General features: G+C 51.1%; 1 protein-coding gene across 13 annotated transcripts in view; it reads left to right on the plus strand.

The window, feature by feature from the left end:
- ZMYND8 (zinc finger MYND-type containing 8) overlaps positions 1-15091 on the plus strand; it is a 139054-nt gene that overhangs the window by 35834 nt on the left and 88129 nt on the right. Inside the window, exons 1-2 of one of the 13 annotated variants that reach the window (XM_044262890.1) lie at positions 10830-11055; positions 12250-12389. The exons of 9 other annotated variants lie outside the window; for them this stretch is intronic. In XM_044262890.1, the coding sequence (XP_044118825.1) occupies positions 12387-12389 (3 nt within the window). In that variant the 5' untranslated portion in view covers positions 10830-11055; positions 12250-12386. Of the gene's footprint in view, positions 1-8406; positions 8641-10829; positions 11056-12249; positions 12390-15091 lie in introns of those variants that run through there. 3 more of the 13 variants (XM_044262894.1, XM_044262893.1, XM_044262900.1) reach the window with 3 other exon arrangements.

Here is a 15091-nt window from a genome sequence, read left to right on the forward strand (position 1 = left end):
GCAAGTTTGGAGAGTTCACGTCTCCTAGTGGGGGTGGAGGGCAATATCGTAGGGCCCTACCGACCCCTACGCCAAGGTCCTTATACCCATTTCCAGCTCTCCTGGGAACCTAGAAACCCAGAATTTCACAGACTTTAAGGAAAAAAAAACAACAAACCCAAACCAAAAGCTTTATTGAGATACAATTCACATATTGTACACATCTCCATTTTAAAGTACACACTTCAGTGGTTTTTAATATGTTCAGAGTTGTGCATCCGTCACCACGATCGATTTTTAACATTTTCCTCATCCCAGTAAGAAGCCCCATCCCCATTAATAATCACTCCCCATTGTCCCTTTACCCCAGCCCCTGACAACCACGAGTCTGCCTTCTGTCCCTGTGAATTTGTTTGTTTTGGTTGTTTCATATAAATGAAGTCAGAGTCTGTGACCTTTTGTGTCTGACTTCTTAGACATAATGCTTTCGAGTCTTACCACATTGTAGCGTATATCAGGACATCATTCTTTTTTTTTCTTTAAGGATTTTATTTATTTGACAGATGAGTAGGCAGAGAGGCAGGCAGAGACAGAGAGGAGAAGCAGGCTCCCCACGGAGCAGAGAGCCCGATGGGGGGCTCGATCCCAGGACCCTGGGATCATGACCTGAGCTGAAGGCAGAGGCTTTAACCCACTGAGCCACCCAGGCGCCCCAAGACATCATTCTTTTTATGGCTGAAGAATGCTACGTTGTGGGTATATCATGTTTTGTGTTTCCACTCATCCATCCGTTCATAGAAATTCGACTTGTTCCCACTTTTTGGCAACTCTGAGTAAAACGTCGATGTGAAAATTTTGTACGCGTTTCTGTGGGGATAGATGTTTTTGTTTCTCTTGGTTATAAATGTAGGTAGGAGGAGTGGGGTTCTGGGGGTCCTAGGGCAAGTCTGTTGAACGTTTTGATGAATGTTTAGACTTTGGAGCACACGGAACTGTCTCCCATCTACCCTCTTGTTGACGCTGCATGATTCTACTCGCCACTCTCCCTGTGTCTGGCCTCTTTAAAGCCAGATTTCTTACGAGAAGTGTCTGTATTCCTGTCTCTTGGGTTCCTCACCTCCCAGTTGGTCCTGCTAGCTCCGTTGTGCCTTCTGCGTGGTCCCTCCATGTGCGCGAGTTAGCATTCTCCGTGAGCTTCCTGTGGACAGAGGTTCTTGGAGACTCCGTGCTTGTTGCTTTTTCCGGTGGAGCTTTCCATGCTTTTCCACCTCGATCTGACAGACGCATTGGACGTTGCCCTTCATCCTTCTCCTGGAAACCATCTCTTCCTTGGCTCTTCTTTTGCCACCTCAGTCCTGCTTTTCCTCCCCTTTTCCTGCCCCCCTCTCTGCTCGTCAGCCGTTAGATGTTGGCGTTGTAGAAAGGTTGGCCCTGGCCTCCCCTCTCCCAGCATGTTCTCTCCCTGAGTGATCTCGCCCACCTTCATAGCTTTGTGACTCACACATTTTTTATTTCCAGCCTAGATTTTTTTCCTGAGTCATGAGGCAGAGAGGGCCAGCCGTCTACCTGACCTCCCTACCTGTCTGTCGTTCCTGGGTGTCTTGAACTTGATGTGTCCCTAATTGATTTCACCTGCCAACCTGCTCTCCTCCCGCCCACCCCTCCCACCCTCAACAAAACACCTGCTAGGCGGTGATGGATAAGGTCGAGATAAGTTCTCTAGCTCAGAGATAAGGGACTTAACTCTTAATTCTTCTGTCTTTTGCCTTTTTTGTGTCATTTTCCTACAGTGTTAGGTCCTAAATATCATTCTGTAGGTTATCCCTCTTGGACGGCAGTGATTTCTTAATTGGTCCTTAGGTCTCTGTGCCGTCCACCTCCCAATCTTTTTGAAAGGAGCATCTCCTATTTGAAGCCCTTAAGTGCTCTCTCCTTAGTTTGAGGCTGAAGATCAAAATCCTAAAAGCCCCACGTGTTGGCCTCTGCCCTCCGTTTCAGCTTTCGCTGTGTTCCCCTTTTCTCTCTTACTTGGGCCACAACGATCTTTGAGATTTCGGAGAGAGTGGCATCTCTAACCGTAGAGTCTTTGTTCCTACCTGGGAGATCTCCCCTCTCTTCTCTCCAAACCTCCCAGCCCCCCTGAGTGGAAGGCTCCAAATGAGGGCGGGTCCTGCCTTTTGTTTTTCTTGATCCCTTTATGGCCAGTGGGTCTTTTATTACCACTGTGCCCATTCTGGTTGGTGTGCAATAAATATTTATTTTGAACGAATGAGTGAATGGCTTGACTTTGTCTATCAGATGCATAGAACTTTTATCCTGGAGAACGAAGTAAAAACAGCCTTTCAGCTAGAGAGGGTGGCTTTGTTTCCAGCATAATCCGTGCCTGGAAATAATTACCCAAGCTCAGATGTCTGCTCTCTCTGAAACGATTGGTGGCCTGTCTTTCTTTCCCCCCAGGGACGTAGCACTCTTTGAAATGGCCCCCTTCCCTCTGATTTCTTTCCTTCCCGAAGTAGTAATAACACACTGGTAGGGCCCTTTCTAAAACACAATTCCGATTGTCCTGCTCCTGCTTGAAATTTCCAAGGACTTCTAAAGACTACAGTCTTGAGCAGAGAGAGATTCAAGGCCGTACTCCCTATCCTTTCTAGGCTTGGGTCAGCATCCCTGCAGACCTGCTATGCCCATGGCCCTCTACAGCCTTCCATGCCAAGTGTGGACCCTGGGATAGGTCAGGTTCTCTCCTGCTCCTCACTGAGGCACACCTTTGCAGGTCCTTCTAGTTTGCTCTCCTAGGTGACTGCCTTGCCCTCACCTTCTCCACATGCTTGGGGACCCACGCTCTTCCCCCCTCCTTCTAAGCCATCATTTACACCTTCCATGGAGTCCTTTGGCTTCCAAATCAAAATCACCCTGGAAAGTCCCTTAAATTGCCCAAGAAGGTACAGTAATCAGCTCTGATCAGGCATTCTTACACATACTACAGGCTTGAGAATTTTCAGTCTAGGCTGAGGAGGAAATCAAATGCAAGTCCATCAACCTATGTCTAGGCATCAGATCATGATGCCTTGAAGACACCTGGCAAATCCCTCAAGGAGGGAATGGGGTTGGAGGATTCAGGAGGTCCTGTCTGCTTGCTTGTCTGGCTGGCTCTCTTGACTGCTTAATACAGAGCTGCTTACTGCTATGCTGTCTGCTCTGTGGGGCTGTTTACATTTACATTAATTAAAATTTAAAAAAATTAGAGTAGTACCAGCCGCATTTCAGATGCCCAGTCAACGCGTGGAGCTGAGGCAGCCTCATTGGGCAGGTGTGGGTGTAGAACGTTGCTGTCATTGTAGGAAGCACTGTTGGGACAGCACTGCTTTGGAACTTGAATACCTTTGGTGGGTGCTGTGCTGGGTGCTGTGCTGGGTGCTGCGGGTGAAAATAACCTAGTCAGGGATTGGCGCAGCATAGAGTACGCTGAATAGATAATTATGACATCAGGGATGAAGTTTTGCTTGATCAGACTTTCTTGGGCCTCTTGTTTTTTCCAGAACTTCTGCCAAGAGAGAGCACGGCTATCTCCCTGTGTTCTCAAGTTGGCATTTCTTGTCCAGGCCCCATTGAACCAACTTTTTGCCAGGCCCTTTGGCATCTCGACATGCTAGTTGGAGGCAAATAGCCCAGGGTGTGCTGGGGCGCCGTCTCCCCGACCTCCCAAAATAAATCCTCTGTTGTCGAATTCATTTACCTATGTGTCTCTTCGCTTGGCACTAGGTCTGTACCAGGTCTTTCTGTCTGGGAACACTGCGGCGCTAGTGATTTGTAGTAGCTGCTCAGTGTTTTTTGGGTAAAAAGAGAAAAATCTTCCAAGAAATATTAACTCATAAAGGGAAGAAAATGGATCATTGGGTTTCCTTTTCAAATGAGAAAGGCAGTGCATCTCTTTGAGATATAGGCAGGCCATTCTAAGGACCCAAAGTGGGTCCCACAAGACGCACCAAGAAGATCCTTGGCCTCTGGAAGAATAGGAATCAAATACAGACAGGAGGAAGAGAGCCGAGTTTACTGAATAGTGTGAGAGAAAGAGTAGAGCAGACAGGGTGTCTGGGAGACTCCAAAAAGAGGAGAGGTGGGTCTGCCTGCTGCTTGGGGTTGGGGGTTTACACTGGACAAGGGTCCGGGGTAGATGCTCCTTCAGGAATCCAGGGTAGGGTCCCATCCGGGTGAACAGTAGATGTTACTCCTTAAACCATCCAAGGCAGGGGTGTTGATGCCGGTGGTTTGTTCGAAACTCATGTCCTCCAGCTCGGGATTCGGTTCTTCTTAGATATTTTCAGGTGTTTGGGGGCCTAGGACGAAACTCAACTCTGAGAATGATTCACTCTCTTGCTTCCCCCTTGAGACGGGGACATCATTTCTTTGGTTGACTCAGATGCAAGGTGAAATGTAGAACAGGAGTAAATGGGGCCTAGCAGAGAAGCAGCAGCAGCAGAGAGAGAGAGAGAGAGAGAGAGAGAGAGAAACCGTCTTTCCAAATGGTTCCTCATCTGATTTGTAACTAGGCAAAGTATACACAAAGAATAAGCTAAAAATCTTCTCAAGCAAGGTAACTGGTGTTAACAGTTTGATGTGTTTTCAATTATCCTTTCTACCCTCTTATAAAAATATAAACTAACTTCTACTATAGGGGCGAAAAAGTTCTCACTTCTTCTAGAGTCATTGGCTGGTCTAATAACTGATGTAAGACAGATTAACAGGATGAAAACAAACACAAGTTTATTAATGCTTGTTCATATGACAGGCCCAGAAAGAGGGTAGCTCCCTGCTATGGCCAAAGCCATTACCTGAAACAGACATGGTCTTTAGCAAAAGGACAGAAGGTGTTGGGGGTGGGGAGTCCGTTAGGGGAGGTCCCCAGGAGACGTACAGGGAACAAGGGTCAGGTTGTTATGCAGATTTAAGTCGTTGTCTTCTCCATTGATAAGAGTTTTGAGAGATTTAGTCATTCCCCTTTTCCTGGTACCGTTGGGAAGATACTCTTACAAATGGAGATTTTTCTGATGCATGTTAAAACATCTCTTGCAAAAGGGTGATTTTTTACTTGGTGTTTTCAGAGCTGCTGCCGGTTTGCAGGTTCTTTCAAGTAACCCATCTGAATTAATCCTTGTGCCAAAGAGCTGTATTTTGGGGTGGTGAGTTCTCCTCCCCTGCGGTACCACAATGGGGTTGAATTGTCTGGAACTTCGCTGTCCTAGCAAAGCATCCTTTAACTCTTCTCCCTGCATTTGCCTTGTCCTTCTCTGCTTTACTCTGCCTTTAAGAGATTTTCAAGGTGAGATTTAATTATCCTGACAGTTAAAGAATAATGGAGGCCTTGGCAAATGGGGAATATCGTGTTCCGTCCTAAGGGGGTGGGCAGCCCGGGAGGGATGTTTTGTGTGGAGAAGGGGACCGTCCCTGTGTGGCCAGGTCTTCTGTTCCGTTGTTTTTTGTTTTTAAGAGAAGTTAGTAATCTGGATTTATTCTAGATGCCGTGTCCCCCAATTTTAAAATGTCGGTGACTGAAATTTTAAATGTGTCTCCCAGCTGTGAGTGGACTGAATTCCGCCAGCAGTCCCTCATTGGGCTACCAGCAGCCCGGGCAGTGGCTGTAGACGGACTGCATCGCATTGAGGTCCCCGGATCATGATATCAGCTGTCACTAGGTCCCGTTCCTAATGAGACTGACCTGGTTTTGTCCTCCATCTCTTCAACCACCTCCAAGAACCAACCTAACCGGACACAGCAGGCTGAAAACAGGTTGCGAGGTCTTGAGTTGGGACCAGACACACTCGTTGCTGGGAATTGAACACACGTGTGTTTAAAATCTAGACACCAGTCAAGCTTGGTGGTGTGGGGACAGATTTAGGTTCTCTGAACTCAAACCCGAGAGCGGGATGGAGGGAAGGTGAACCTGCCCTGCCCACACTTGGAGAGGTGCTCACGCCCCCTCTGGGTCCTGGCATTCCCTTGCAGGGACAGAATCTACATCCGGGCCAGGATTAAGGGAGGGGTTGAAAAGAGATCCTCCGGCTTTCTAAGGATCTGCTGCGAAAAAGGGCAAGAATCGGGACTAAAAAAAATTGGTTAAATGGTCATCACGGTGGGGGGTCTCTCAGTAGGGAGCATGTTTTCCCTGGAGAAAGTCATTCCCCCTCTTTAACTCTAGATGACTCAGAGACAATAGCTCTCCGCAGGAAGAATGCGGAGCTGAGAAATAGGAGGCTTGTGAAAAACCTCCTGAGTTCCCCCTATGGTCTGTCAGTAATTGTGTGTAGCTGGGCAGCCCCATCCCGCCCGGTATTTAAATCCTTAATCCCCTCCTTTTGGGGGAAATGGGCTCTTTAGGCAAGAAACAGAATGCGGAGTACCTGTTGAGATGGGAATTCACTCTCCGGGGCTCTGGTTTCTATGTTTTGGACCCTGAAATGGCCGGGTCCTTTCTGATGACCTCTTCCCCTTTGACTTCATACCGCTCCTGCCTTCTTGGATTGCTGGGAGAAATTCTTAGAAAATTCTTAGACGGGGGACAGAGAACGGGAGTTTCCTGTGAGTCACGGCTGCTGGCACACCTCAGACCTTTGCTAACTCTCTCCTGTTGCTCATTTACCTGGTCAGATGTGTGCCCTTGGGGACACCTCCGAGCCAGGCCCCAAAGCCAGGCCCTGTGCCACGCGCTGGGCCACTGCAAAGAGAGACAGAAAAACCGAGATCAAGGTCACCTTCTGGAGGAGACACAGAAAAATAAGTGAATCAGGAAAAGAAGAAAATAATTTTCAGTGAGAGATCACTGTTGTGAAGACAGCAAGAACACACACACACACACACACACTCACTCTCTCTCTCTCTCTCTCACTTCCTCTCTCTCCAGGATGGTAAGAGGGCTGAAGGTTGCAGACTGAGGTTTGAGCCAAAAGCTGAAGTCGCCAGGTATGGGAAGGTTGAGCATAGAACATTCTAGATGGAAATGTCAGCAAGTGCACAGGAGTTTGTCTTGTGAGAGGCCACTGTGGTTAGGGTTCAGTGGATGGAGGAGAGCAGGTGAGCAGCTGCGTGAGGGCCTGTAGGTCTGGATAAATGTTAGGTGTGTGCAGTAAGTCCCTCACATGGCTTTTAAAGCAGGGGCTGCCCATCTTATTCAGGTTGGAAGAAGCCTGCAATTGAGGGCAGGTGAATCAATTTCCTGGCTCTTTGGTGCTCAGACCAAGGAGGCAGCAGTGCAGGTGGGACTGACCAGGAACGGGCAGAAGATGGGCAGGGGAGGAACACCCCTTTGCAGACACTTGCTCTGTGCCTGGGACCACGTGAACCCTGCAAGGCTGGACCCCATAATACCTTCTGCGGACAGCTAGCCTGCTAGCCATCTGAAGCGAGCCCTCTTCCGGCCTTTGAGAGCCTCACTTGAGGAATCAGAGGGAAGAAGTTCTGTGGGGAAGGGAGGGATGTGGTACTGAGGGCCACCTGGATGGGGTTTTTATCGGGGAGGAGATCCTGAGCCTGGCTTGGTTGAATCTGTGCCAGCCAGAGGACTTGATGCGAAATTTGTCTCTCTTCGGTGAACTGTTTTTTTTTTTTTTTTTTAAAGATTTTGTTTATATATTTATTTGAGAGAGAGAGAGAGAGAGAGAGTGTGTGCACCAGCTGGGGGAAGGGCAGAGGGAGAGGGAGAAGCCGACTCCCTGCCATGTGGCTCGATCCCAGGACCCCGGGATCATGACTCGCCAAAGGCAGCCAGCCGCTCCGTGGACTGAGCCACGGAGGCGCCCTTCAGTGAACCTTTTCAGAAACAGTCAGTGAAGAGCTAGTCTGGTGCAAATCAGCAGGGAATGCATGGAAAGAGTTGGGGAAACCGGTCGGTTTGAGCTCTCACAATAACGTGAGATGCTGTTCGTGGGACATGTGCTGTCTCCTTGAATTCTAATAACCCTCGAAATCTAATAACCCTTTTTAGAAAGATTCTGCTGGTTGTCGCTGAATTAGCGTAGGCACAAAGAGACCAAGGAACTTGCCAGAGGATTCACAGCTGGCAGGTGGCGGTGCTTGGAATCAGACCTAGTGGTGTGGCTGCAGGGCCCACACACGGAACAATAAATAGTGCTGGGCTGTCGTTGGCCCACGGCAAGCACGCTCTCGGTGATAGAGAATTGCAAGGTAGCACTGAAAACCGTAGGGAGGCCTGTTGACCGGTGCAGTGAAGGGCCCTGGGGTGGGAGCCAGCTGCCGTGAGTCGCCCGCGTGCTTCCTCGATGGTCGTGGCCTTGAGCGCATACGTGTGCTTGTCTGAGCCGCCTCTAACAGATGCGTGCAGAAACCCCACCCCTCGAGAGGATTCACCAGATCACGTCTCAAGAAATAGTAGGTGTGAATCACCGAGTTTTGTTTGAGAAGAAAACAGAAATATTTTTCTGGCTGGCTACACCCTTTCTTCTGACTCGTGTCATTCACAGACCTCGTATTTCTCCTGCTCAGCTTTTTGTCTGTGTGTAATCGATCCGTCTCACATACTGTGTGGAATATATTTTCCATCTGTTTGCTATTGGCCGGCCACTTCATCACGGGCCCGTTTTCCTCCGGGCCTCAGTTTCTTCGTCAATAAAATGGGAGTACTCAGTACCTACCCTCTGGTAGAAGACCGTGAGTAAATAACACTGATGGTGTCTCCAACTGTCAGCTATTATTATTATTATTATTATATATTATATATTATATTATTATTATAATTTTTTCTGCCCTCCCTCCAGGGCGGGTACCTTCTCCCTACAGTTCCCTGGTTAGGCTAGATGTCTGGGAGTTGCTCAGTGACTTTGATTTTTTGACTCCCTGATTCCGTTGTTTTCTTCTGTTTAAAATGTGCAGTCTGGTAAAATACTAGCATTACGTTCCCTCTTAATGGGTAGAGATGCCTCTTTGGGTGGCGCATTTACACAAGGTCAGACCTGCCTCGCCACTCACAGCTTAGCGGAAGCTTCTTGACATCAGGATCTCTCAACGCCGGCTCTTATTGACATTCTGGGGCTGATCATTCTCTGTCGTGGGGCGGCCGTCCTGTGCCGGGTAGGGTGGTCAGCGGCATCCCTGCCTCCCACCCACTAGAGGCTAGGAGCGACTCCTTTCTTTTTATCGTTGTGGCAACCAGAAATGTTTCCGGACGTTGCCAACTGTCTCCTGGGGAGACCTGGTGAGAACCACTGCTCTCTGCTGTTCTGAACACCCAGGCCTCCTCCAGGCATCTCCTGGCGAATGCGGGGGGCATGTCCTGAGCTGCTTCCATGTGCTGGGTGCCTGGGAATGCAGAGGTGGCCCTTGGCATGGGGTGAGCTCCATGCTCTCATCGCCACTTAAAAATATTTTACATGGTCCAACACGTGAACATGGTCAGAAAGAACCAAAAGACGAGTCTAGCGTCTCCTGATTTCTGGGTGCGTTCCTCCAGGCCTTTGCAAACCCAGAGCCTACACATACACAGCCCCAGTTTCTTTCACTCGGGTCTATTTCTGGCCTTTTTTCACTTAGAGTTTGTTCCATGCCAGTACAGAAAGCCGAGATTTCTTCTTCGTTCCATTTCACGGCTGCATGACAATTTTTTGCATTTCAGTCTGAAATCCTTGCTGAGTCAAAGGATCGCCATGAGCTAACTGTCCCCTCTTCCCCCGGGGTCTTAGCACTTTCCCCTGTTTTGCCTGAGGTGCCTTTCCACGAGGCTAGCGCTGTTTGCCGCCTGGTTACCAGCGGCCCCCCTTTTTTTCATCTGAGCCTCCTCACTTCCCTTCTCTCCCCTCAGCCCACTTTCCCACGTCAGCTGCCACAGACAAGAGTTGCCTTTTTATTTCTGAGCTGGCTCTCCGATGGCCGCGGTTCCCTGCCGCCATCTGAAAGCCACCCACCATCACCTGAGCTTTTTAGAAGCTGAGCTGGCTGGGGGTGGGGGGTGGGGACCAGGCTCAGCCCGGGTAAATAATGCAGACGGTCTGCGTCACCAGAGGAGCCCTCCCTGCGCGACCAGCTTTGCCTTTAGCAAAGGCCAAAGGCAGCCGGTTACTCCACACTTTTCTTTGTGGTGACTTGGCAGAGTTAAGGGCCTCAAACATGTACACACGTTGGACGCATGCAGCCTTTTGGGCCTGGGCCTGCTGCGGGGGTGGGTGGGGTGCAGTGTTTTCTGGCCTGAGGTTGGGCCCTGCCCCCCCCCCCACCCCCGCTTTGTCCAGTGTGAAAGAGCTTGGCATTCTTGAACCAGGAAATTGCTGTTGAGATGTTGTCGGTTTTCCAGAAGGCCTCGTCCTCCCGGAGGGGGAGAAGGGGCTGGGTGATTGGAATTGCCTGTAGTTGTTGAGGGCAACACAGTGAATTCACTTGTAAATCAGCCTCTCTTCCCGGGCTGGCTGGCAATTTCAGCCCTGCCGGCCGAGTTTGGAGGCTTTCCTTTTACATGTGAATGTGCTTCCCCCACCATGTCTGCCTGATTTTCGGGGAGGGGACCGGGAGAGGGAGAAACACTGGGACACCGGGTAGTGGGGGGATGGCTTTCTTGGCCCCTAGGAGAGGCCTGTGAGAAGTAAAGTTAATTTGATAATTATTAAGGAAAAGAAAAAACTCAAAACACCTTCCCATTGTGAACCACCACACTCCCTTCTGGACTTGCCACTCCAGCCAGTGGGACAATGGCGATTTGCGGCATTTGTTCCCACCCGGTGCAGTAAATGGCTCCTGGGTGAGTGCGGGAGGACTCTGGGCTTAGCCGAGCTGCTGGCTGTCGAGGGTGATAAATTAGAGCCGAGAGCCTGGGGACATGAAGGCGCGTCCCCTGCCTCTGACTGCCTCACTGCAGAGAGGTGAGGGTGACCTTCTCGCGCTGGGCCACCTAGTGCGTACAAGACAGGGGCTGGCCTGGTAAGTGGTGACTCTTAGCCTGTCCTCTTTGCTTCTTCCTCCTCCCCCTGGGAGAGGCTGCTGAGGATCCGGAAGCAGGAATGTCTGCCGTGGGAGAGCCTCAGTTCTCTTTCAAAGAGAGGGGAGGGCCTCTGAGCAGCAGAGCTTTCTCAATGGCAGGTAAGTGCCCCTTCCCAGGGTTCCCTGCCCCTCGCTCGCTTTGCCTCCGAGGTCCTCGGGATCCCTGCGACAGTGACATTTCCCCCCATGTTGAGAATGACCCTTTTGTTCCATGGCCTCCTTTCCATCCAGCCCTTCTTTTCCTGGTCCGGGTGAGAAGTTCACATTCCCAGGCAGGGAGGCCTTGGAGAAGCCCAACTGTCCCGGAGGAGGCTGTGTAGGCCCCTCGGGCAGGCTGTAGCCTGTCTCCAGGGGGTGCGGTTCTAGACATTCCGCGAGTGAACGGATTACTCGTTTTCGTTCCTGGGTTCCTCGTGGCTTGGGAATTATCTGCTGGAAGAAAAACGCTGCCCCCTTCTCGTCCCCGTAACTTCGCTCCCCGTTTCTCATTTCTGCTCTGGGCCCGAGGGAAATTCCAGGCTCTGGTTTCATGATGATCTACTTACTGGCTGGAGAAGGCTCTCCAGTTCCCGGGGATCAGAGACCTGCTCTCTGTCCTTGGGCACCACGCTGACATGATAAGCTGAGCTGCGCTTTGCCATTTCTGGGAGAGCGGCAAGTGGTCTTGTTGGCAGTGGGCTCGGCAGTGGGCTCTGCAGAGGGCTGGCAGGGACCGGGAGTGCTGTCTGCGCTCGCCCTCGGGAGCCCGAGCCGGCGCAGGCCTCTGCTGCCCGACCGTGCCTTCGCAGCTCCGGGAGGCCAAGCCCGACTGCTCACAGTCTGATGGAAATGGAGAAGCCATGTCCTGGGCTCGGTCCTGTCTCCACGTTTCCAGAACTCTGACCTTCACAGGCGCTTCTGAGGAGACTAGGCCTGGTTTTGCAATGGGAGGGGTGGGGAAGGAGCTGAAGAGGAGGAGGAGGAGGAGGAGGAGGGATGATTGTTGGTTTGAAAAAAACATGGATCCTTTCTGGAATGCTACTCTTTGCGGGCGTTATGCTGAGAGCCTCCCGGGACTAGACTCATTTAATCCTTTTGTAATTCCTTAAGGTGCCCTGATCTCCATTCTGCCAAAGGACAGAGGCACAGAGAGGTTAAGTAGCTTCCTTGAGCTGCACTGCTTGGGACCCGGTTCCTCTGAACGTGGGGTCCAACTTCCGGGTGGGGTGACCAGCTGCCCCGTGTTGTGTGAGACTGTCCGTTTCCTTTGTGGCCCACGAGGCCCGTTTGTTGAGTGGCTTTCTCTTCATTCAGGCCCCGCAGGCTCTCCGTCCACATCATGAAGGACATTTAACGCCCACAGAGACACGCCAGAGGGCTGATCCTCCTGGGGAAGCGCCTGGCAGTTCAGCGGGGGCCCTTTCCCTCTCCCGAGGAGACAATTCCCTGTCATGGTGTGTCATTTCCCAGACTCTGGAGAATGTCAAAGGCGGTGACTCAGGTGCCGGATGTGGGTGGGGGTTGGGGTGCCGCCGTGGCCCAGTCTGGCAGGCCTGGATGGAGAGTGGAAGGGGGGCGTGGAGGGAGAGGGGCGCGGTGGGAGAGGAAATGACCACTCAGGCCCCCTGCCCCCACCCAGCCTGTTCTGTGGTCTGGGCCTCCGGGGGGGGGGGGTGCCACCATGGCGAGGTGGATGCAGTTCTGGGGAATTCAACCACCCTGCCAAGAAGCCCAGGCCGCCCCCTGCAGTTGTGAGGGAAGAAGGCCCATGAGAGTGTGCTGGGAAACATAGAACCTGTGTGAGGAGGCCATCTTCTCCGTGTGAGGCCCTGTGTGAGCCTCCTAGTCACATCACCTGGGTTCAAATCCCAGCTGTCTGGCCTCTTGTGTCCTCTTGGGCAAGTGACTTAGAGGGAAGTATACCAAAGGGATTTTGAACAAGGCCCCCTACATTGTATGTAATAAGAGAAAGCCTCAGCTGTTAATACTTGTGGCTCAGGAAAGCTAAAAGCCTGGGTTATCTTGAAGTTCCAGTGTCGCTTAGGTCAGGGGACATCTCGGAGGGGCTGAGTGGGATTATTTCTGGCAGTTCACGAGACACAGGTTGGAGAAGGAGCTCATCAAATGCTTGGTTCCTAATACCCAGTAGGCCTTCCCATATTATTAAGATTTCACTGAAATGTCACAGGAGGGGAAAGTTCTGCTGTTTCCTGCTCCATGCCAAGCTGTTCTCCTGAGTCACCGCTCTGTCCTTCGCCTGGAGGAGCTGTCCTCCCTTGCCCACGTTAACTCCTTCAGAACCAGACTTATTTTGAGGGAGAAGGGAGTAGGAGGCAGAGAGGGTCGCTGGTGGGCCAGTCCCATAGTGGAATCGCGCCAGGCCCTGCTGCCTCACAGAAAGGACTTTCAGACCTAGGCTGAGCCATTTCCCTGGTGATTCAGTCCAGGGTGGCTGTTGTCAGCCTTCCAAGTTTATAGAGGAGATGCATTTAGCAATAAATCCTCGTCAGAATTAAATCATTAAAGAAGAGGGAAAAAAAACTTGACTCAGCTTTCTGGAAAAGGTCCTACACAGGCGGCTTTGTTGCCATGGCTACAGCAAAGCCCACGCCCACCATTCTGTTACCACCGGAGGCCTAGGAGTGGTCTGGTTTCTAACTCAGAATGCTGACTTCCAAAGGTCTGTGAAGCCAGTTGGTGTTTCTCGCTTTTGTCCTCCAGAGCCTTGCGGAAAGCCTCTGCCTTTGACAGATGTGTCTGTTGCTTGGGTCCCGTTCCACTCTTGCCCCTTGGACGCAGCCGCGATCTCTCATTAGCTCTGGAGGGAGTCGGTGTGTTTGTAGCCAGGAACAGAACTGAGGTTTTTGTGGTTTGCTGGGATTAGAAGGTTGGGGTCCTCTCCTGTACGGGCAGCCTTTGGTCAGAGCCCTCCTCGCTGAGCAGGACTCCAGTTTCCCCTTTGGTTTCCTGCTGGGCTTGGGCAAAATGTGTCTCTGGCTCAAATTGCTTCTGTGTGTATTTCTCCCCTCTCTCCGCTGGAATTAATGAATTTCAAAGTTCAGAAGGGACCTTAAGGTCGTCTGGTTGTGTAGTTTTAACCTTTAGTGTTGATGACTCACTTAGGTAGAGTAGGCGTGGCCTACCAGAAGTTACCTCCTTGGACAGAACCATGGCATGTGGTTTGTGGGTCCCTGGAACATGTTCATGGACTCCACAGAAGTTCAGCCTGGTCTCTTTTTCCCTTCTCCCATTTTGTAGATGGAGCCTGGCGTTTTCTCCTGTTTCGCTGTCTTTATTCTCCTGCCATGCCTCCTTGCCCAGCTTGTGTTTCTTTAGCCCCAGGCCAAGCGCTCAGGTGGCATTGGGGCAGGAGAGCGTGTGGGCTTTACCAGTAGTGAATCCTTTTCCACACGAGTGAGAAAGAATTTCGAATGCCTTCCCCTAACACACATTCTAGAGCATCTGAAACCAGTGTGCTCCCTAATTCCTTGGAGGGCTCCTTAAACCACAGATGGCCAGGCTTTCCTCTATAGAGTTTCTGGTTTATAGCTCTGGTGTAGGGCCTGAGAATGTGCATTTCTTACAAATTCCGGTGCCACTGCTGCTAGTGTGGAGACTGCTTCCTGGGATCCATCGTCCCAGGGGGTTCTCAGCTACTGGCAGGTAACTTAGGTGCTCAAGGGGGGGCTGCTGGCTCCCAAAGGCTGTGTTAAATGTTGGCTATGCTGTGTGGATCATCTGCCTTGTTCTCCTGTTCTAGCCCAGTGATTCTTCAGGAGGCTGGTACCACCCCTCTGTGAGTGCTTGGGAAGGACGTGGGGGTGCCTTTCGTTGTCAGTGTGTTTGGGGGCGCTGCTGGCGGTGAGTAGGAGGATGCCCAGGTGGTCCTTGCAACGAAGAAAGCTGTCCCTTCCAAAATCAGTGTGCTCCATTAACAAACATGGAAACATACGAGTTGTTTTTGTCCTGAATGTGCCCTTAACTTTTCTGCTGATGTGTTTTTGCTCATGTCCTTTCCTCTTTAAAAATCTACCCTCAGGGGCTCCTGGGTGGCTTAGTCCGTTGGGCATCTGACCCTTGACTTCGAATCAGGTCATGATCTCTGGGTCATGAGATGGAGCCCTTTGTCGAGCCCCACTTCAAGCCCCATGTCACC

This window comes from Neovison vison, chromosome 8 (assembly GCF_020171115.1).
Source record: "Neovison vison isolate M4711 chromosome 8, ASM_NN_V1, whole genome shotgun sequence".
Classification (NCBI taxonomy): Eukaryota; Metazoa; Chordata; class Mammalia; order Carnivora; family Mustelidae; genus Neogale; species Neogale vison.